Source organism: Kogia breviceps, chromosome 13 (genome assembly GCF_026419965.1).
Source record: "Kogia breviceps isolate mKogBre1 chromosome 13, mKogBre1 haplotype 1, whole genome shotgun sequence".
NCBI classification, from domain to species: Eukaryota; Metazoa; Chordata; class Mammalia; order Artiodactyla; family Physeteridae; genus Kogia; species Kogia breviceps.
The window spans coordinates 40,452,872-40,472,229 of NC_081322.1; the positions used below are offsets into that span (position 1 = coordinate 40,452,872).

The 19,358-nt window shown below is 43.7% G+C and overlaps 1 protein-coding gene across 1 annotated transcript in view; it reads left to right on the top strand.

Annotated features, from left to right (window-relative positions):
* The window catches only part of FOXO3 (forkhead box O3), a 121,010-nt gene that overhangs the window by 87,076 nt on the left and 14,576 nt on the right, over positions 1-19,358 (top strand). The window contains 5 exon segments of the mRNA XM_067011567.1: positions 13,096-13,364; positions 13,366-13,457; positions 13,460-13,504; positions 13,507-13,556; positions 13,558-14,531. Coding sequence (XP_066867668.1) covers positions 13,096-13,364; positions 13,366-13,457; positions 13,460-13,504; positions 13,507-13,556; positions 13,558-14,496 — 1,395 coding nt within the window. The 3' untranslated portion in view covers positions 14,497-14,531.

Here is a 19,358-nt window from a genome sequence, read left to right on the forward strand (position 1 = left end):
CGTAATGAACTTGTTCCTGGAGAAACAGGTATATTGGGTGATACTATTCCACGTTATGCCGCAGAGAGTCTGAAGTGTGTTACTTGAAGCTACCTTTGAACCTAAAAATGGCTTAGCAGCATCTCTTCTTGGGTGGTTTTCCTCCCTTGTCTTGATGTGAGGGGATTAGTTTCAGTGGGCCCCGTATGTACGACGATTTGTTAAGTCTTAGGGAAAGACCTAGGACCCGGTTGTGCTATGAGCTCACACACATTTCTTATTAGCAAATGAACAACCTAAGGGGGAAGAGTTAGACACTTCAGGAAGTCCAGATGATGAGCCCCAGGAAGTTGGGGGAGAGAATCTGAGGGCTAAACCTGCCAAGTCAGACTCCACCAGGGAGGCGGTTGTAGAGCCCAGGGGTCCTGCGTCCTCAGAAGTGGCTTTGGAATCACTGACAGCGAGTGTAGGGGAACCAGGAGCCCTGGAGCACTCTGACACCTGCTGGGTGAGGCGCGGGCTCACCCCCCAACTCTCCACCACACAGAATCTCAAGTCTCACAGACTCTTAGTCTCTTGTGTGACTGTCCTTGCCAATGAATATTATCCCTCCTGCCCTTTGGGTGATAGATTAATATCACCACTGATGCTAGTGCTTCCAGTTTCTTAAGTGCTTTCAAGCTTACCTAGCAGTGTACGTGAAGAAGATTATAGCCTGGTACATAGTAATATTAAAATACTGCATTCTTGTCATGGTTTTTAGAAACACTGAGATTTATCCCATGCATATTCAACCCACTTCATCATAATTTGGGGAATAGTGCTAATATTAACTTGCACATTTGAGAACATCCTAGATTATAAATTAAAATACGAATGGCTCAATCGATGTTTATTTCAGAAAAATGGAATGAATTCCTGGCTCTTTGGTGAGTGGAAATGTCCTCTCCTTTCTTTATTTGATCATTTCATGTGGAATTTCAAGCTGGCTGGTGCTCATCTGTGCATGTAATTGGCACCCAGGAGTGTCCTGGAATAAATGGTTGATTCACTCAGCATTTAGCAGCATCATTATATTGGTCATCAGTCACTTTTGCATCATGTGGTTTTAAACAAGAAGAAATCTTGCAAAACCAGTACAGTGAAATGCTGCACATGCAGGTGAGGTTTTCAGGTAGAGGGAGCAGTTCCTTAGGAGACGCCTTGTTAACTGAATCTCACTGGGGTATGGAGCGGAAAGAGGGTACTGTAGGCCGGAGTCATTTTGCAGAATTGACTGTTGTACTCTTTATTCCCCTAAAGAAAAAGTACGTCAGTGGTGTGTTTGCAGTAGCCAACATGAGATACTCTGTTATGTGGCATTTATTTTCTTTTTCTGCTTATTTCACCAGTAACACCTTGATTTTTGATGACTGGTAGAATAATTAACACTGAAACTTGGAAGGTAGCCTGCTTCCAGATGCATATACACGTGTCTGTTTTGTAAATACTAGCCCCTACTTTTTCCTGCCCTAGCTGAAAAATATGCCTCCACCGCTACCAGTCTTTCCAGGGTGTGGGCCCATGTGTAACTGTGACTGTGCCCACACACTGGCATATATTTCAGAGCTACCAAAAAGAGATTCGTTGCTCTTGAAATAACAAGACAAAAAAGAACCATTTTTTTCTGAACCATAACATCTGAAGAGCTGGAAACAGTCAATGTTTGTATGTGTGACGCTAAAGCCAGTGAATTCCATGTGAAGGGAGGGATTGTAAACTAAGAACAGAAAGGCAGTTTTCCTGGATTTCAGATGTCAAACTCTCAAGCTGTTGAACTCACCCACTCAGCACTTCCACATCCACCCTTTTAATGTGCTTGCATTTTCAATGATTTCTGTTTCTGCAGGAATTGATGCCAGAAGACAAATAATAAAATAGCATGCATATGAAGCCTTAAAGCAGTTTTCTACCAGAGTTTTTGATTGAGGCTAAACAGAAGTAACCTGATTGTGCTGTCAGTTGGCAGGCAAAAGGCATCGTATTTTAAAATTCACATAGTTTGAAAGCAAGCTAATCTTTTCTGGCTCAATAATAAACTAATTACATGTTTTAAATAGTATAGAGCTGAGTCCCTGTTTCACATTAAGCCTTGAAATAGCAAGGTCCAAGGCAAAGCAGACATTTGCCTGATGTCTCTGGCTTCAGGACCTGTAGCAGGGTGCCAGCTCTTGGGGGCTTGAATAGGCCTGCCAGGGACAACCAGGTAAACTGGCTTGACTCAGTTATGGGATGATGGTCCCTGAGCACAGAGGTCACCAGATGTGCCTCTGAGGAAGGCCTGGACACTCAAACGTTTAGGGCAGTGATCTTGTTTGGTCGTTCCCTAAAATAGTGATCCCAGGTCAAGGTAGGACATGTCCATAGTGTCCCTTTTGGGGAGTGTCTGAGAAAAAAAAAGGCTCATTTCTAAAAATGATCCAGTTCCAACAAGGCTTGTTTCATAGCTAGTGCTTTTTCCACCTCCCCCCCCACCCCCTTTCATAGTCCTAGAGACCATGTACAGAAACTTAGAGCTGGGAACGCTTAATTCAATGGCTGGTTTCTGTAGTCTTGAAAGCTTCATGTTCCTTGGTCACTTGTGAATGATGCCTCTCTCCTTGGGCATTTCAGTGACTTTAGAGGGACACACAGTGCAGTGGTGAGAGCTTTGCTGTAGGAGTTAGCCTTGGGCTTGATTTCCGGCACCACAGCCTATAGACAGTACTGTTTTGCCCCTCAGTTTCCTCCTGACAGGCTTGCCATGAAAGCAAAATGAGATTAGATTTGTCAGGCACAGAGTTTTGGGTCTGGTTGGCACCAAACACAGTAAGTTCCTTCAGATTGCAGGTGAAGTAGACTCTGTTTTGGATTTCTCTTGTTGCCCCTGTGCCTGCTTGGAGGAGACTTAGAACCAGATGTGTTACCTGTGGTTTCAAGGATGCCTCTGAGCGCTCTGGGCCCACTGCATTACCAAGTAATGGGGGCTCCATTCCATCCTGAGACAGGTGGAGAGTCATCTCTACACCCTGGACAGACCCGAGACCATTCTGTCGAGCCCTTGCTCCCCCGAGTAGCCCACTTACCGTCCTTCTACCCATCTGTATAATATTATTACAGAGAACCTTAAGCCTGCTTACTAGACTGTATCATCTTGGTTTGGGAAATTCAGTTGTATGATTGAAGTTAATACCTAAGGCTGAGACTTGTCAACTTTAGAACAACCTAGATGCTATTTCACATTTTACAATGGAAGCTTACTCCCATCTTCTCATGTTGAGGATCATTCATTGGTGTCATGATTTATAACATTTCATTGTAAAGTATAATTCAGGTCTATTTTGTGGCTGCTGCCCCCTTCCCATTAATTCATTGATTAGAGAAATATTTTTGAGCACCTACTATGTTCCAGCCCTATGCTAGGTGGTAAAGCTATAATAAGAGATGACGTCTGGTTGTCAAGAGTTCAGTATGTGTTAGAGGAGACAGACTTCTATTCCTCAAGTTGTAAAGCAAGGGAGACTGAAGTTGGATGGATGGATGGATGGATGGATGGATGGATGGATGGATGGATGGATGGATGGATGGGTGGGTGGGTGGATGGTAGATCTTACCATCCTCTGTGCTCCCTGCACTTCACCACTTCAGTTGTCATGGTAATCCAGACACTGGGACTAATGGTGTTTCTGGGTGGCATTACTATAACATGTCAAAGCCAGGAGATCTGAGTTGTCTCAGCTTGGCTGTCACCTCCTAGCTGATTGAATTCAGGTATGCCTTGTATCTCTTTGGTCTTCAGTTTCTTTCACTGTAAAGTTAAGGCTGCTGGTTACTAGATGGGTTTCACAGCCCTCTCCATTTTCCACAGTATTAACTTTTTACTGAGCTTCCTGCCCTGATGATCACTTACATAATGCCGTGAAAGCGATTAGACGCTAATGTATTCCTGAATTCTGGATGTGTATTCCCAGCGCCCTTTTATTCTCTCCATTTCCACCCACAATACAGTTTCAAACTGGAAAAACTTGCAGCTTTATTTTTTTTTAATCTAAGTGAAAAGTCTGTTAATAATAAAACTATTTCTGTTCCACTTTGTTCTACTTTGCAGAGTCAGTTTCAAGAAGGTGCTGAAACTTCATGGTTTTTAACCCTTTGACACATCCATTTTGTGTGGCTAGTCCTGCATGGCCTTAAAGGGCAATGTAAGGGGTGTGTTTGCCGAGCTCCTTGTGGGAAGGGGAAAGGATTCAGTCACATCAGGATTCAAGCCTGGAGCAAGAGGGCAGGGGTGGCCAAATGCTGCAGCTTTGACCTGCTTTCTGGAGGCTGTCTTTCTGTTGACCGCATGCCCTTAGTGGCTGCTTCCTCGGGTGGTGGGGAGGAGGACGCGGGTCTGGAATCAGGGGGTTCGGGCGGTGGGAAGGGTGCTGCGGGGAGTGCGTGTGGGCAGAGGACGCAAGGCTGCCAGGGCTCTCTGTGTGCCGGAAGTGCAGGTTTGGCTGGGAGGAATGGAATGTTCCCTCTTGCCCTCCAAGAGCAGAAACAGCTGTTGAAGGGCTTGAAAAGATCGCTCAATGAAAAAAATTAGAAAGTTAATATGAAAATAAAACCCACCCTGGAAAACCCAACAAAACTGTCTGTAATAGTGTGGTAGCTCTTTAAGAGAACTTTCTTCCCATCTAGGATTTCTTTTTCATTTGGGGACAGAACACATTGTCTGCCTAGCCCTTCCTACCCTAAGAACGCTTCATGTATCTTGACTTGGGTAGGAAATGGGTTCATTTTGTTGATCACCAGGTTATTATTATTTTATTCCTCCAAATGAGGGGCCAGAACCTGCTGCTTACTGCATGAAAACGGGAAACAAATGTGAGTTTTCCAAGGAGACCTCTGCGGGTAGAGGATTGTTGTCAGCAAATTTAACAGAAATCTTGTTTCTAGCAGGAAATTTAATCCTTCAGCCAAATTCCTGACATTATTTATTTTAGAACGTCGTATTTTTAAATAAGTCCCTTAATGGTTTGAACTTTTAGTGTTTTAGACAAAAGTAAGACTGGAGCTAGCCTGGACCTTGTCTTACACATCAGGGTTGATTGTGCAATCCCGTATGTGAATGTTTAAGTTTTCTTCTCTATCTGAAGACAGAGAAGCTGGGATTACATATAGTCAGAAATAGTAACTCACAAGTCTGTTTTCTGCTATCATACTTTGCATACTTGCTTTCGAACAAGTTAGCCCCAGAGTAGATAAAGTGTAGTACAGGAGGATAAGCCAGCTAAATGTCTAATGTCTCATAAGAAGGACCAGCCCTGCACCCTTCTCCCTGGGATGGTGGCGCTACCTGGCCCTTTGCAGTATTCCCTCCCCCTCCCCCACCCAGGGTCTTTGCAGTGAGTGCGGCGATGTAGTGTTTTGTACAGTAGAGGAAGGAGAAGCTGTGTGATTGTTACTGAGGCGATCTGCATATGTACTTTGCTTCTCAGGGAAGTTCATTAAGTAATACTTCGCTGTATTCTTAACAATGGAAGCTAATAAGTACCTCAGGATTGGGGTATGGCTTTTTCAGTGGTTATTTTTATGCAGTCTATCTTTTTGGCATTTTGTTTGAAGGACGGTCTATTATAAAAGAGATTATGTGAGGTTTCATGCTAATTTGGGGAAGATTCTGAAAATTACAGGGATCAATTATGGTCCCAGCCCATTCCTTCTTCAGCCTGTATCATCAGTTCCTACTTTTGGAAAGTCCACTTACCCTCTTTTCTGTCCATGTCTATCCATGCTGGGTAGAGAAGTGGCACAGAGCAGAATGGGTGACCATCTACAAGACAGTGCAAGGTCAAGGACCCTTCCCCTTACCTTTATTTTTTTTTTTTTAAAGAAAAATGATATCTGGACCCCAGCTATTTGATATATTACTCTAACTCTCCATTTTACTCTGTACATATAAACGCAACTTTAATCTGTGAGCCCGATTCTCACCCTTATCTTCTGAATGGTGGAAACTTGGACTTAAAGAACATCTGCTGTGCACCAGACCTGGGAAGACTGGGAATCATTATCTTAGAGTCTCAGCTGGCAGAAATGTAAGGGGGAAATTCCAGTGATTCTCAGCTCTAATTGCACATTAGAATAATCTGGGGAGCTTTAAAGATGTACCTCCCCAGGCCTTACCCACGCCAGTCTCTATGAGTGAGTACTTAAAGTCTCCCCAGGTGATTCGAAGAGGCAGCCAGGACGGAAAACTGATGCGTAAGAGAAATCAGGGCATCATCCAGAGAACTGCCTTTGAAAGAGCCTGTCATTAGAAATCAGAGGCATCTTCCCAGGCTCTCTCCTGAAGCTGTGTCTCTGTGTTGTTCTGCTGTGGCACACAGTCCCCTGGGCCTCCCCGGGACTCACGGTTTCCATTGGGCTTTTCACGTGACCTTTATCATCTCCTGTTCAGCAGTTGCATATATTAGGATTCAGGCCTTTGGCAGCCTCATTTTGAACTGTCGGTGCCAACAAGTCAAAGCAAGGAGACCTACTTGAAATGCTGGTCCTGTGTGCAAGGTAAGATGAGTACTGGATTTAAAAGCAGTGCCTTATAGATCGTCCCCACTGAAATCCCTCGTGAGGACCAAGGCAATGCCTGCAGTCTGCTTGGTGGGAAGCAGTGGGTCTGGCTTGGGAGTTGACAGCCATAATTCATTTTGAGACAGCAAGAAGAGAGAGAGAGAGGGAAAGGTAGAGGCCTTTAAGAGTTAAATTACACAACTCCCTTTTTATTTTTAAAGTCAGTGGATTCCTTGTTGCCCGTTGCTGAGAAAGATAAATTGATACCACATGTTGCTTCCAGACAAAACCCTCTCTGTGTTCCAGGGGAAGCACATGCAGCTGGTGTCTGGGTTAGTGGGCAGTCTTTACAAGGTAAACATGGGTTGGAAGGGGCTGGAGCGGACATAGGGTAGCAATAGTTGGGAAATTACCAGCTACTCCTGAGTGGCACAGCACCTTTGAAATACTTTTAAGAGTTTAAAATCTCTTCCTGGAAGGAGCCACCCTCTCACCTTCTGGCTTCAAGTATATGATGCACGGAAAACAGTAAGTGAACATTTGTGATGTCACTGCTTCCGTACGTGGGATCTGACAGTTGAGAGCCTCTTTTGTGCTTGGCACTCGATGAGTAATTTGCATGCGTACTTTCATTTAATCTTCCCAAAGATCCTAGAGTTAGACAGAGAGGGTGTTTTATCCCCATTTTATGAAAGGGGCAAGTGAGGTTAAGTCAGTCGCCCAGGGTCACAGGACACATGCCAGGGCCACGACTCCAGCTCCGACCTTGCTGACGTTGAAGCCTGCCTCCCTCCACTGGCCACATTAGATTGCATGTGTGAATTACCCACTTTGTAAATATTGGTGGAATACTTATTCATTTCAGGCAGCTTCTCGCCGACACCTAATCTAATCTAATCTGTTTGGGGTCCATCTGTCTTCACAACCAGTTGGCATAACTGTAGTGACTGTGCACTTTAGCATTAGGGATAAAAGGTATCTTGCATTAGGAGACTGTCTTCATTATAGCAAGAAAAAGAATTACTGGATTCTGATGAAGACAGTCTTCTTTTATGCTGATTTCTTCAAGGAGGGCCAAGCAAAGGGATCTCCAGGCTCTGGCCCACACGGCTGAAGTCAGCCCAATTGTGAAATGTGAGTTCCATCAGGCGGCCTCCTTCATGTACCTGCACATCCCTCCTCGAAGGATTAGGCCACTAATGGCAGCTGCAGTCACACAGGACAGGTTTGCCGGCTCTGTTAGTAATTACACCTAAAGTGTTCACTGCCCCAGTGCAGGCCTTGCTTCAGTGTACATCTTTTTGTAAAAGAGAAGATTGACACAAGAATACTCTTCGTCTCATTTTTATCTCTGCTCTCTCTTCAGAGACATTGTGTTACAGTTGCTTTCAGGGTTTTCTACATCTTTGGGCCCAACCAAGTTGGAAAAAAACTGGCATATTTGTCTCTGACAAAAGTTTCTTCCTAGAGATGTTTGGTTTGCTGTAATTCATCAACCTCTGGATTTCTTAGTAGTGGATTTAAATAACCAGAACTATTTACAGGGTTTTGGGTTGGGGTTAGAGTAATTTATTGGCTCCTTTAGTAACCAAATGTGATGACAGAATGGCCTGAGCTCTAGCAATGAGAGTCCTGGTTGGTTATATTTACCTTATCACCTTAGCCTTAAGGAAAGCACACCCGGCCAATTAACAATGGTTTGCCTCACAATGCATTTCAAAACGTGTATTTAGATGTGATTAGAAAAATCACTCTAGTCCTATCAAACCATTCCTCCTTTACTGTCAGCTCTCAACCCCCAAAACTAATGTTACATCTTACAAATTTAGACTATTTGGTATGACAGGTGAATTAGTGGAAAACCATAGAATATTTTTGATGGTAGTTTTGTAGTTTAAAATGCACACAGTACATTGGAAACTAATTTAGAGCCCCCAGTGAAGAGGTCTTTAGAGAACTTAAACTACAGATCATAAGAAGATTTTATAATTGGCTTGTCTCGTTTTATAAATTCCATGTCTTCATTCCTGGGATTGAGGTGAGGCAGGGACGGTTTGAAATCTTACAGAAATCATGTCATCATTAACTTCGTTTTCAAGGGAAGGTGCTGGGGAAACGTTGTACTTCTGATATTTTCTGTGGTATTTATTCACCACCTCCTGTTTCACCAAAATTTAGTTAGAGAACCTGGTAATTAGAATCATGACCTATGAGGCAGAAAGGCAGAATACATTTCTGGTATCTGACCATATTAGGGTGAGGGGCATTTGAGCTAGAAATAGGCAGAGGGGCCATATTGACGGGCCTTTGTCAATGCCCCCCCTCCCCTTCAGATTATGGATTTTATAAACGGAAGGCTGGGGACTGTGAGGATGCTGGTGACACAGGTTTGGGGTGTTTTTTGTTTTTTTTTAAAACATCTTTATTGGAGTATAACTGTTTTACAATGGTGTGTTAGTTTCTGCTTTACAACAAAGTGAATCAGTTATACATATACATATGTTCCCATATCTCTTCCCTCTTGCATCTCCCTTCGTCCCACCCTCCCTATCCCACCCCTCTAGGTGGTCACAAAGCAGAGGTGATCTCCCTGTGCTATGCGGCAGCTTTCCACTACCTATCTATTTTACATTTGGTAGTGTATATATGTCCCTGCCACTCTCTCACTTCGTCACAGCTTACCCTTCCCCCTCCCCGTGTCCTCAAGTCCATGCTCTAGTAGGTCTGTGTTTTATTCCCGTCCTATCACTAATCTCTTCATGACATTTTTTTTTTCTTAGATTCCATATATATGTGTTAGCATACGGTATTTGTTTTTCTCCTTCTGACTTATTTCACTCTGTATGACAGACTCCAGGTCTATCCACCTCATTACAAATAACTCAGTTTCATTTCTTTTTATGGCTGAGTAATATTCCATTGTATATATGTGCCGCATCTTCTTTATCCATTCATCTGTTGATGGACACTTAGGTTGCTTCCATATCCTGGCTATTGTAAATAGAGCTGCAATGAACAGGTTTTTGTTTGCAACGTCTAAGTAATGGAACTGGAAAAACCTGTCCGAGTGTTGGGTTGTAGGTAATAGGCCTTAGGGAGATGTATTCTGCCACTAGTAACCTCTAAAATAAGAATTGAGCAAAGATTGGACACTGAAGCTAATCACCCATTTAATAAGTTGGGATTTGTTTCAGAATCTAAGGGTAGTTTATATTGGTTTGCATGGTAACCACTGTCCTCTCTTTAGGATGAATGCTACGTTGGCCACCTTAGTAAAGAAACACAAATGCGGGCTATAGGATGAGCCTTTACTTTCAGTCTTGCTCTTCTAAAGACTTTATTTTAAAAACATTTTAGGAAAGACCTACCAAATTATTACCCTTAACTATTTCACAAACAAAATTATAGTCATAGGTTTGTGCCTTTGTATCCTTCTTTCTTAAATATTTCTTTTTTTAGATGTCAGCACAGATAGCACGATGACTTCTGTCTAATTTGGTGACAGACATGGGAAAGGTTGCAGAGGAAGCATTGGAGTGGAGTTGGGAAAACAAGTTTCAGTTTTGGTTCTTATAGACACTAGCTGTGTGACCTTCTGTACGTTATTTAATTTCTCTCAGTCTGAGCCTTCACATATATGATGAGGGCACCAACTTTGCGGGTTTACTAGGAGGATTAGAGACGAGGAATCTAAAACCTCTGGCCCAGTAACTGACGGTACTGCAGTCAGGCAGGCTTTCACTCTTCCCTCTTGCAATTAGGGACCTGGGCCCTGACAGGCTGTGGTTCTGGTCCTCCGTGTGGGTATTCCAGCCCCTTTACCACAAACCCCTACAGAAGCTTAATTTCTCTCTCCAAATTCTAACCAATGGTAGCTTGTAATTTTATAAAATTACACACATACATTGTTGGGGTTTAGAGTTGTAGAAATAGATGACCATTAGAAAATCCATAGAGAACATTTTGGAGGTCCCTAAAGTGTTTCATTTTCTTTCTTACTTGGTTTGGAATTGTGAGACTAAAAATGCACTTTAAAAAAATCTCCAAATGCTTTTCAAAGGTGGGGCGGATAACTGGGTACTTATGATTGGTCATTGTTAATTCTGGGTGTTGGTATGAACTCTTTTCAAAATCTAGAGCAAAGGGGGCTGGCCAGGGGAGGGGTAATTCGGCCAGTGTCTACATTGCCCCCACAGAGCTTCAGGACCACCCTGTTTTTTCAAAAAGAATCTTGAGTTTAAGTTTTTAGTTAATATATCTAGTTGTCTGAGTACTCAGTAATAGAACCACCTTGCAGTTGCTTTTTGAACCCTGCAGAGTGAGTTTTAAGAGCATGCTTCGTATCTTTATTGAGAAGGTGTTTTACTTTTTAAAGAAATGTGATTTCTGAACCATTCATAGAGATGCCATTATTCTTTTAAAAACCATACGAGTAAAAGGGAAGCAGGATATATAGTCTCATGGGCAACATTTGTCTCATCAGATACTCAGCACGTTGCCTGTTTTCTTCTCTCAAACGCATCTTTGCGGCTGTTGTAGAAATGCCGAATTATGACCCATGGTTTCTAATGCTCATTGCCCAGCCAGAGCTGTTGGGCATCCTTGCATGGGAACATAAACACGGGAAACACTCTGAGTATTTTGGGTTATTTACGTATGGTGAAATCCTGCTCACTTTCTGTGTTTTAAAAACATTCTGGTAGAACACATGTATTTGTATCTTCTACATAAATACAGTTGGTGATTGCCAATTTTTTTAAAGTACGGTAGCTTTTAGAATGGTTTGTATTTAATAGACAGCAGCAGGCAATATCTTCTGTCTTTTTAACTTGCAAATAAAAACTCATCTGGCCTGCAGGTGCTATTCCAGGTGTGGCAAATACCATCAACTCCTCTCTCTTACTGCACACGAGGCATTTTCAGATTAGAATGAGCCCTCCGTGGGCGGTGACCGTGTGCTTTATAATAGCAGTGAGAATACCCTGACTTAGTAGCGTGACTGGCTCCTGAAGTATATTATCATATATCATCCTTACATCATCCCTATCAGGGAGGGACAGTTGGGATGTTATGGCTGTAGTGAAGAAGAACTGAAGTTGTGGCAGACAGATTAAACGATTTGCTCAGGTCACGTGGTTGGTCGGTGGCAGAGATGGCACTGGATCCGGGTCATCCCTGTTAACTGGGCTTATCTACCAAGCCAGGAGGATTCTTGCAAGATGGGTGCAGTTGTGAGGTTTTAGAGGATATTTTGCCCTTTTTCTTTTCTTTTTTTAAAATAAACCTTTCAATATAGAATAGTTTTAGATTTACAGAAAAGTTACAAACTTAGTAGAGAGTTCTTGATGTTGGGTATCCACATCAAGTTTCCCCTGTTGTTAACATCCAGTATTAGTTTGGTACACTTGTCACAACTAATAAACCAGTGTCGATACATTATTATTATTAACTAAGATCTGTGCTTTATTCACATTTCCTTAGTTTTTGCCTAATATCCATTTTCTGTTCCAGCATCCCATCCAGGATACCACATTGTATGTAGTCATCATGCTTCCTTAGGCTCACTGTGGATCTAATAGTCTTGAGGAGGACTGGACAGGCATTTAAAAATGTTCCTTATTTGGGATTTGTCTGCAGTTTTTCTCATGATTAGACTGGCGTGATGGGTTTTGGAAGGAAGACCACTGAGGAAGGTGCCGCTTTCATCACATTATATCAGGTGCCTGTTATCAACCGGACTTTGCCCTGTTGATGTTGATCTTGGTCACCTAGCTGAGATGTCAGGTTTCTTCACTGTAAAGTTACTCTCCCCCACCTCCTCTCTCTGTACTGTCCTCTTCGGAAGGAAGTTACTGTGCTCAGACCACACTGCCTTGAGGAGGGAGTGTCCGTATAAATTATTTGGAATTTTTTTGAATGGGAAACTTGCCTACTTCTGTCAACTCAGCAAATCGTACTTCACCATTTTTTTTCTTATGCTTGTGAGACAGGTGTGAAATTGTGGCAGGAGGAGATGCAGTCATAGAAAGGATAGGTAAAAATTCACACCAGTTCTGGGTTCATAGAAGTGGTTAAGAAAAGGTAGATGCTGCCTCTGTTCTAGAGGAGGAAGGGACCAAAATAGAATAAAATAGCCCCCTAGGTGATTAATTATCCTTAGAGAGCCAGGGAGGTTTATTGCAAAGTGCAGGGAGAAATGGTGTGGTAATACATTATAAGTGTGAACTTCAGTATAGGAAGTACAATTACAGAAGAGACAGTGAAACTTGGGAATTTAAGAAAAACAATGTCAGTGAGCTCCTACCTCCCCAGCATCTCCTGGATATGAAACCATCTCCCACCCTCTAAATATGGAACTTGCCATTTTCAATACTGTCATTTAATTCCAAGCCAAGGAGGGTCATGCAAAGCCTTTTTTTTTTTTTTTTTTTTTCTTAACCTCTGAGGTTGCTTTAAAAAATGAGTCTGATTAGTAACTGTTTCTTCTGGGTGCTCAGTTTGGACCACTCTCCCTCATCGGCATTGTCCCCTCTCTCTCTGCAGAACTCCATCCGACACAACCTGTCGCTGCACAGCCGGTTCATGCGGGTTCAGAATGAGGGGACCGGCAAGAGCTCATGGTGGATCATCAACCCCGACGGGGGAAAGAGTGGGAAGGCGCCCCGGCGGCGGGCCGTCTCCATGGACAACAGCAACAAGTACACCAAGAGCCGGGGCCGTGCAGCCAAGAAGAAGGCAGCCCTGCAGACCGCCACCGAGTCAGCAGACGACAGTCCCTCCCAGCTCTCCAAGTGGCCCGGCAGCCCCACGTCTCGCAGCAGTGATGAGCTGGATGCGTGGACCGACTTCCGCTCACGCACCAATTCCAATGCCAGCACAGTCAGCGGCCGCCTGTCCCCCATCCTGGCTAGCACGGAGCTGGACGACGTCCAGGATGATGACGCGCCACTCTCCCCCATGCTCTACAGCAGCTCGGCCAGCCTGTCCCCCTCCGTCAGCAAGCCGTGCACCGTGGAGCTGCCCCGCCTGACCGACATGGCGGGCACCATGAATCTGAACGATGGGCTGGCCGACAACCTCATGGACGACCTGCTGGACAACATCGCGCTCCCTGCGTCCCAGCCGTCGCCCCCCGGGGGCCTCATGCAGCGCAGCTCTAGCTTCCCATACACCACCAAGGGCTCCGGCCTGGGATCCCCCACCAGCTCCTTCAGCAGCACGGTGTTTGGCCCCTCGTCTCTGAACTCCCTGCGTCAGTCTCCCATGCAGACCATCCAAGAGAACAAGCCAGCCACCTTCTCTTCCATGTCGCACTACGGCAACCAGACACTCCAGGACCTGCTCACGTCGGACTCACTCAGCCACAGCGATGTCATGATGACCCAGTCGGACCCCTTGATGTCTCAGGCCAGCACCGCTGTGTCCGCCCAGAACTCCCGCCGGAACGTGATGCTTCGCAGTGATCCAATGATGTCCTTTGCCGCCCAGCCTAACCAGGGGAGTCTGGTCAATCAGAACTTGCTCCACCACCAGCACCAAACCCAGGGCGCTCTCGGTGGCAGCCGTGCCTTGTCAAGTTCCGTCAGCAACATGGGCTTGAGCGATTCCAGCAACCTCGGGTCAGCCAAACACCAGCAGCAGTCTCCTGTCAGCCAGTCTATGCAAACCCTCTCGGACTCTCTCTCAGGCTCCTCCTTATACTCAGCTAGTGCACACCTTCCCGTCATGGGCCATGAGAAGTTCCCCAGCGACTTGGACCTGGACATGTTCAATGGGAGCTTGGAATGTGACATGGAGTCCATTATCCGTAGCGAACTCATGGATGCTGATGGGTTGGATTTTAACTTTGATTCCCTCATCTCCACACAGAACGTTGTTGGTTTGAATGTGGGGAGCTTCACTGGTGCTAAGCAGGCCTCATCTCAGAGCTGGGTGCCAGGCTGATGGCTCACTGAGGAAAGGGGAAGTGGGCAGAGCAGGTCAGTGCCCAGTGCTATGGCATAGCAATAACAGGGGTGGTGGGGGATGATGGCTTTTTCATTTATGTGGTGCACAGTAACCTGGCTCCCAACCAGTTCATTCTGACTTGTACCAGCAAAACAAATAGGGCTGTCAGGTGCCCCTCCCCACAGTTTGCTGACAGCTCAGGAGTTTTACTGCCAGTAAAAAGAATACACATTCAGAGGTTTCATTTTTCTTTGTATCACGTCACCCTCGCTGACCTGTGACACAGGTCCCCCTACTGGATGGATGGATGGATGAAGATAGAAGGGATGGGAGGAAGGGGACCTTAGGCCACACAAACATCAAGGTTAAGGACACAGCCAAAGGACTTTCTTAGGCTCTCAGGTCCAGCACTGCCATTGTCCATCTTCGATGCTACGGTTTCTATATCTTTTTTTTTTTTTCCAGCAAAGTAACAATTTTTGTTAGGTGCTGACTGTAGACTGCTTTCTGGGCTCTTTCATACAGGAGTATTTCCACCAGAAGTAAGGTCTGTTAGATTCTTCACCATTAGTAATAAGCATCTTTATTAGCACTCAGGATCTAAGCATTTAAAAGAGCAAAAAGAATTAAATTGAAAACAGAAGTCTTTAATGTGAGAGCACTTACTCATGTGCTTCTTTTTCCCAACGTATAAATGGTGTCAGGTTCCAAACGGTGACAAGAGTTGTGAATGGTGACAGAGATTTTTTAAATTGTGGCATTTTAATTCTGTTGGAACCAGAGAGATCATGCAACGTAATGTGGCAAGAAAAGAGAAGCATTTGACTGGAATCGGAAGTTGAGGGTTCAGTTCCACTTCTACTGCTTTCTGGTTGCTATTGGGAGTGTGTCACTTAGCCTCTGAACCTCAATTTCCAGTTTTATAAAGTGAGGATAATAGCCCCTGTTACTCCACAGGGTTATTGCAAGAATCAAATGCACTGAAGTGCGTGAACGTGCTTTGTAAAACTGCAGTGGGCTGAAGTATGTGCGATGTTATTAGGTACACATACTGACTGACACATGAGTAAGCAGGGAGCCCAGAGAGGTTAAGTGGTCTGCCCAAGGTCACACAGCTGGACCCAGAATCCCTATTTCTGGAATGGCTTGAACCATAATCGTTCTTCCTAATTATCTCTAGGTGGTAAAAATGAGAAGTGCTCTGAACCAGAGCCAGAATAGTAGGTAACACACAAGCTTGCCCCAGAACTCTCCTCTTCAAGTTGTAAGATGAGCACTGGGGTCTTCTGCTATAACACATTTGTATCCCCAGACCCTCCCATGTTCCGGGGCTCTTTTCTAGGCCCCAGTTCCTTTTTTTTTTTTTTTTTTAATATCAGCAAGCTACTTACACTCTTCTTTAAGTGGTGTGAAAGAGAAATGGGACTCAAAGCCATAAAAAGCTGAGCCTTGTTTAACCCTCTGCCCTTGTGAAGGAATTATAAGGGTCTCCTTTGATGAGCTCATCCCGTTCATGGGTAGCTGTCGAAAGTGGAATGTCAAGAGTGTTGTGATGCTCAGCTTCTCTGCTTTCCCAGGCAGAAGCAGGTCCCTAATGGCACACAGACATCTGTTTCGAGTCATTTAATAGCCCTTGAGATGGTAAAAAGACTGCAGCAGAAGCTAAGAAGGGTGACACACTTCCGTACTGCCAGAACTCGGACTGGTGGAGACTTGCCTTGAGAAATTTAGATATTTGGCTTTTAGAAGAACAGTTTGTCTTCCTTTAAGAAGAGGAATATGATTGTGGCTTCTGAAGACACAAGTAGGTTTTAATTTTGGTTTGGTTGTAAGGAGTCCACTTTCTAGTTCATTGAAAAGAGTAAGAGAAGAAAATGTGCTATCAATTTTTGTCTTATTTTTCAAATGTAGGTTTTCCTTTTAATTGAATAGCAGACTTTTCTTGTGTGTGTGTGTAATTCTAAAAGATGGTATAAAAATATTTTAAGGGAGATTTAAATACTTATGTTTATATATTTAGTGAATTATTATTTTGATAATAAATAACTACTTTTAAGATTACACATTTTATTATTATGCCCTTTTGGAATCTTAGGGTCATTTAGTCACCTTTTTCTCAAAATATTTTGGGTGAAGTGTTTTTGAGGAGATATTTCTTAAGTAAAAAATATGAAAAGTCACCAAATTTTCCTGAAAGTAAACCAGCTCAGTGTGACCAGAGCAAGAGAAAGAAACATCCTGAGGACGGTGAAGGGCTTTGAGGGAGTCTGGTTTCTGGCTTTAGGATTTCCATTTTGCTTTGGAATAAATTGCTCCACTAAATAGCCAGGAGCATGTGTGGCCTAATGTATATTCTTTACTTTTACAGTAAACTTGTGGCTATCGCTTTATTGAAGATTCTCCTGAATTCACAAAACAGGCCTCGGGTCACAGTCTCAGAATTCACTTCTCCCAAATTAAGCACCCCAGCTTCCCAAGACTTGTTCTGTAGTGACTTTCTTGGTTTGACTTTTTTTTTTTTTTAAGCCAGTAGTTATGGTATTCGCTAGACTCACTTCCTGCCTTGCTAACTGAAGGTCATGTGACCCCGAGTGAGCGCCGGAGCAGTTCTGTCCAGTTGACAGACAGTCTTGCTGGAGAGCTGTGGTGAGATGCTTCTTTGGAGGGGTGGGTCAGACCACGTGTGAAATCCTTTGACCTACGGGTCTATCTGGAAAAGGAAAGAATAACTGTGCCTCTTTCTGAGTGCCAGCTACTGGGATATGAAGGGCACTTGCTTCTCTCAGGCACTGGGGAAGCTTGGTGTGCATGTGTACAGATTGGCAGCAGGCATGGCTGTGAGCAAGTGTGGTGGTTTCAGGGCTGTGTCTCCAGTAAGCCCTCCTGAGATTGACATGTGTCTGTTCTCGCAGGAAAGCAACGTCAGTTTCACTGTAGTTTTGATGTCAGAAGATGCCTAAGTTCACATGCTTTTTCGTTCATCTTCATCTTTTGGCATTTGGAGACCCCATTAGGGAGCAGCCCCATATTTAGTTGCGTTTTAAACAACTTTATGATAACTAACTAGGAAAATCCCAGGTGGAGAGGAGAGAGGCAGTTTTCTTCCTGTCTGTGCCACTGGCCATGTCACTGATGAATCTCTTAGAATAGTAGGTTTCTCATCTGTCAGAAGAGGACAGAATCATAGAGTCGTTTTGTTTTTGTTTTTGTTTTGTTTGTTTAACCAATAAGAGTTATTTGGTTTTTTAAATTGAAGTGTAGTTCAATTTAGTGATATAGTGATTCACAATTTTTAAAGGTTATACTCCATTTATAGTTATTATAAAATACTGGCTTTATTCCCTGTGTTGTACAATATGTCCTTGTAGCTTATTTTATACCTAATAGTTTGTAACTCTTAATGCCCTACCTCCATCTGGCCCCTCCCCTCTTCCTTCTCCCCACTGGTAACCACTAGCTGTGAGTCTGCTTTTTTATTATATTCACTAGTTGTATTTTTTAGCAAAATCGTAGAATTTTAAGGGCGCATAGTATGTATAATTTTAAACCTGAAACCTAACATTCTGTCTGTGAAATTGCCACCGTAAGGGATATGTGATGATATGGAACTGTAAAGGAACAGTGGTATACTAGTGTGGCAACAGCAGGTCCCGGTGTTGGAGGCCGTTGAGAATTTAAATTTAGGCTACTTCCCAAAAGGAACAAATCTTTGATACTTGTTGGACTGATGTTTAAATGCTGTGATTCCATTATGTCTTTAAATATTCATGTTGGGGGGATAGGACTAATTCTAACCAAATACAGACAATATTATAGGCTACTCATGTGATGTTTTTTCTTGATGTACTGATAGATATTTACATTAGGGAATATAATGTGCAGTACGTACTGCGTGGAGAACGTACTCTGTTATTTGCACTTGTGAACTGTTGTCTAGTCTTTGGTTATAGTGTGCTAGCCTCAAGAATTCTGTACCTGCAGGGATCTTTATTCTTACTTTTTTAAAAACCCAAAGTCTGAACTGTCATTCATGGAGAGAATGGCTGTCTGGATGTTTCTAGTGTTGACAACAGTGAAAGGAAATTGACAAGAGCCCTGAAAAGACGTTTTCTGTGTAGGGGCTGGTACCCTCCTTACATACACCCCCTACTCTGGAAAGCAGTGACATCCAGCACTAAGGCTGCTCTTCCTGGGTCTGTCAGGTTTTAATGCACCTTTGCTCACCACTGGCCAGCCTGCTAGGCATGGGGACAGAGCCTGAGTGACTGTCGCTCTTCATGCAGTAGCATTTATAGATGGCTTTCTGGAAGGTCTCTTTTGGCCACAGAGCTTGTGTGGAACATAAATAAGTGGAATGAAAATCACCAGAATTACCATTGGAACTTCGTGTACACTCTTAAGCTCCCATTAAATGCTTCTTTTCAGAGTTTTCATAATGCTCAATATTCAACATCTTATAAATAATGTTTTCTGTAAGTAGAGTCTTCCCGCAGGGGCCTGCTTCTCATAGGCATACCTTTCTGTATAGAGATGGGAGAAGGAGGCTTGTTGGGACCTGCCTCTGTGCCATGGCCAGAGAGGTTGACCTGTCAGAGGTTCCCCCGTGGCCCTGGGGCAGGTAGAAGGACGTTTGTTCACTGCTTTCTTTTCCCGACTTGGAGACACATGTCTTCATGCTGGATTTTCATTCCAAGATGGAGATTCCCCACCTTGCAAGAGACTTCACCCTGGTTTTGTTGGTACGTTCATTTAATTTGAAAATACTGCTTTCCCCCATCCTCCAAATTGTTTTGAAGTTTAAAATTTTAAAAACTAAAATGAATTAAAATTTTGTATTGTGAACTAGTGACAGACAGTTC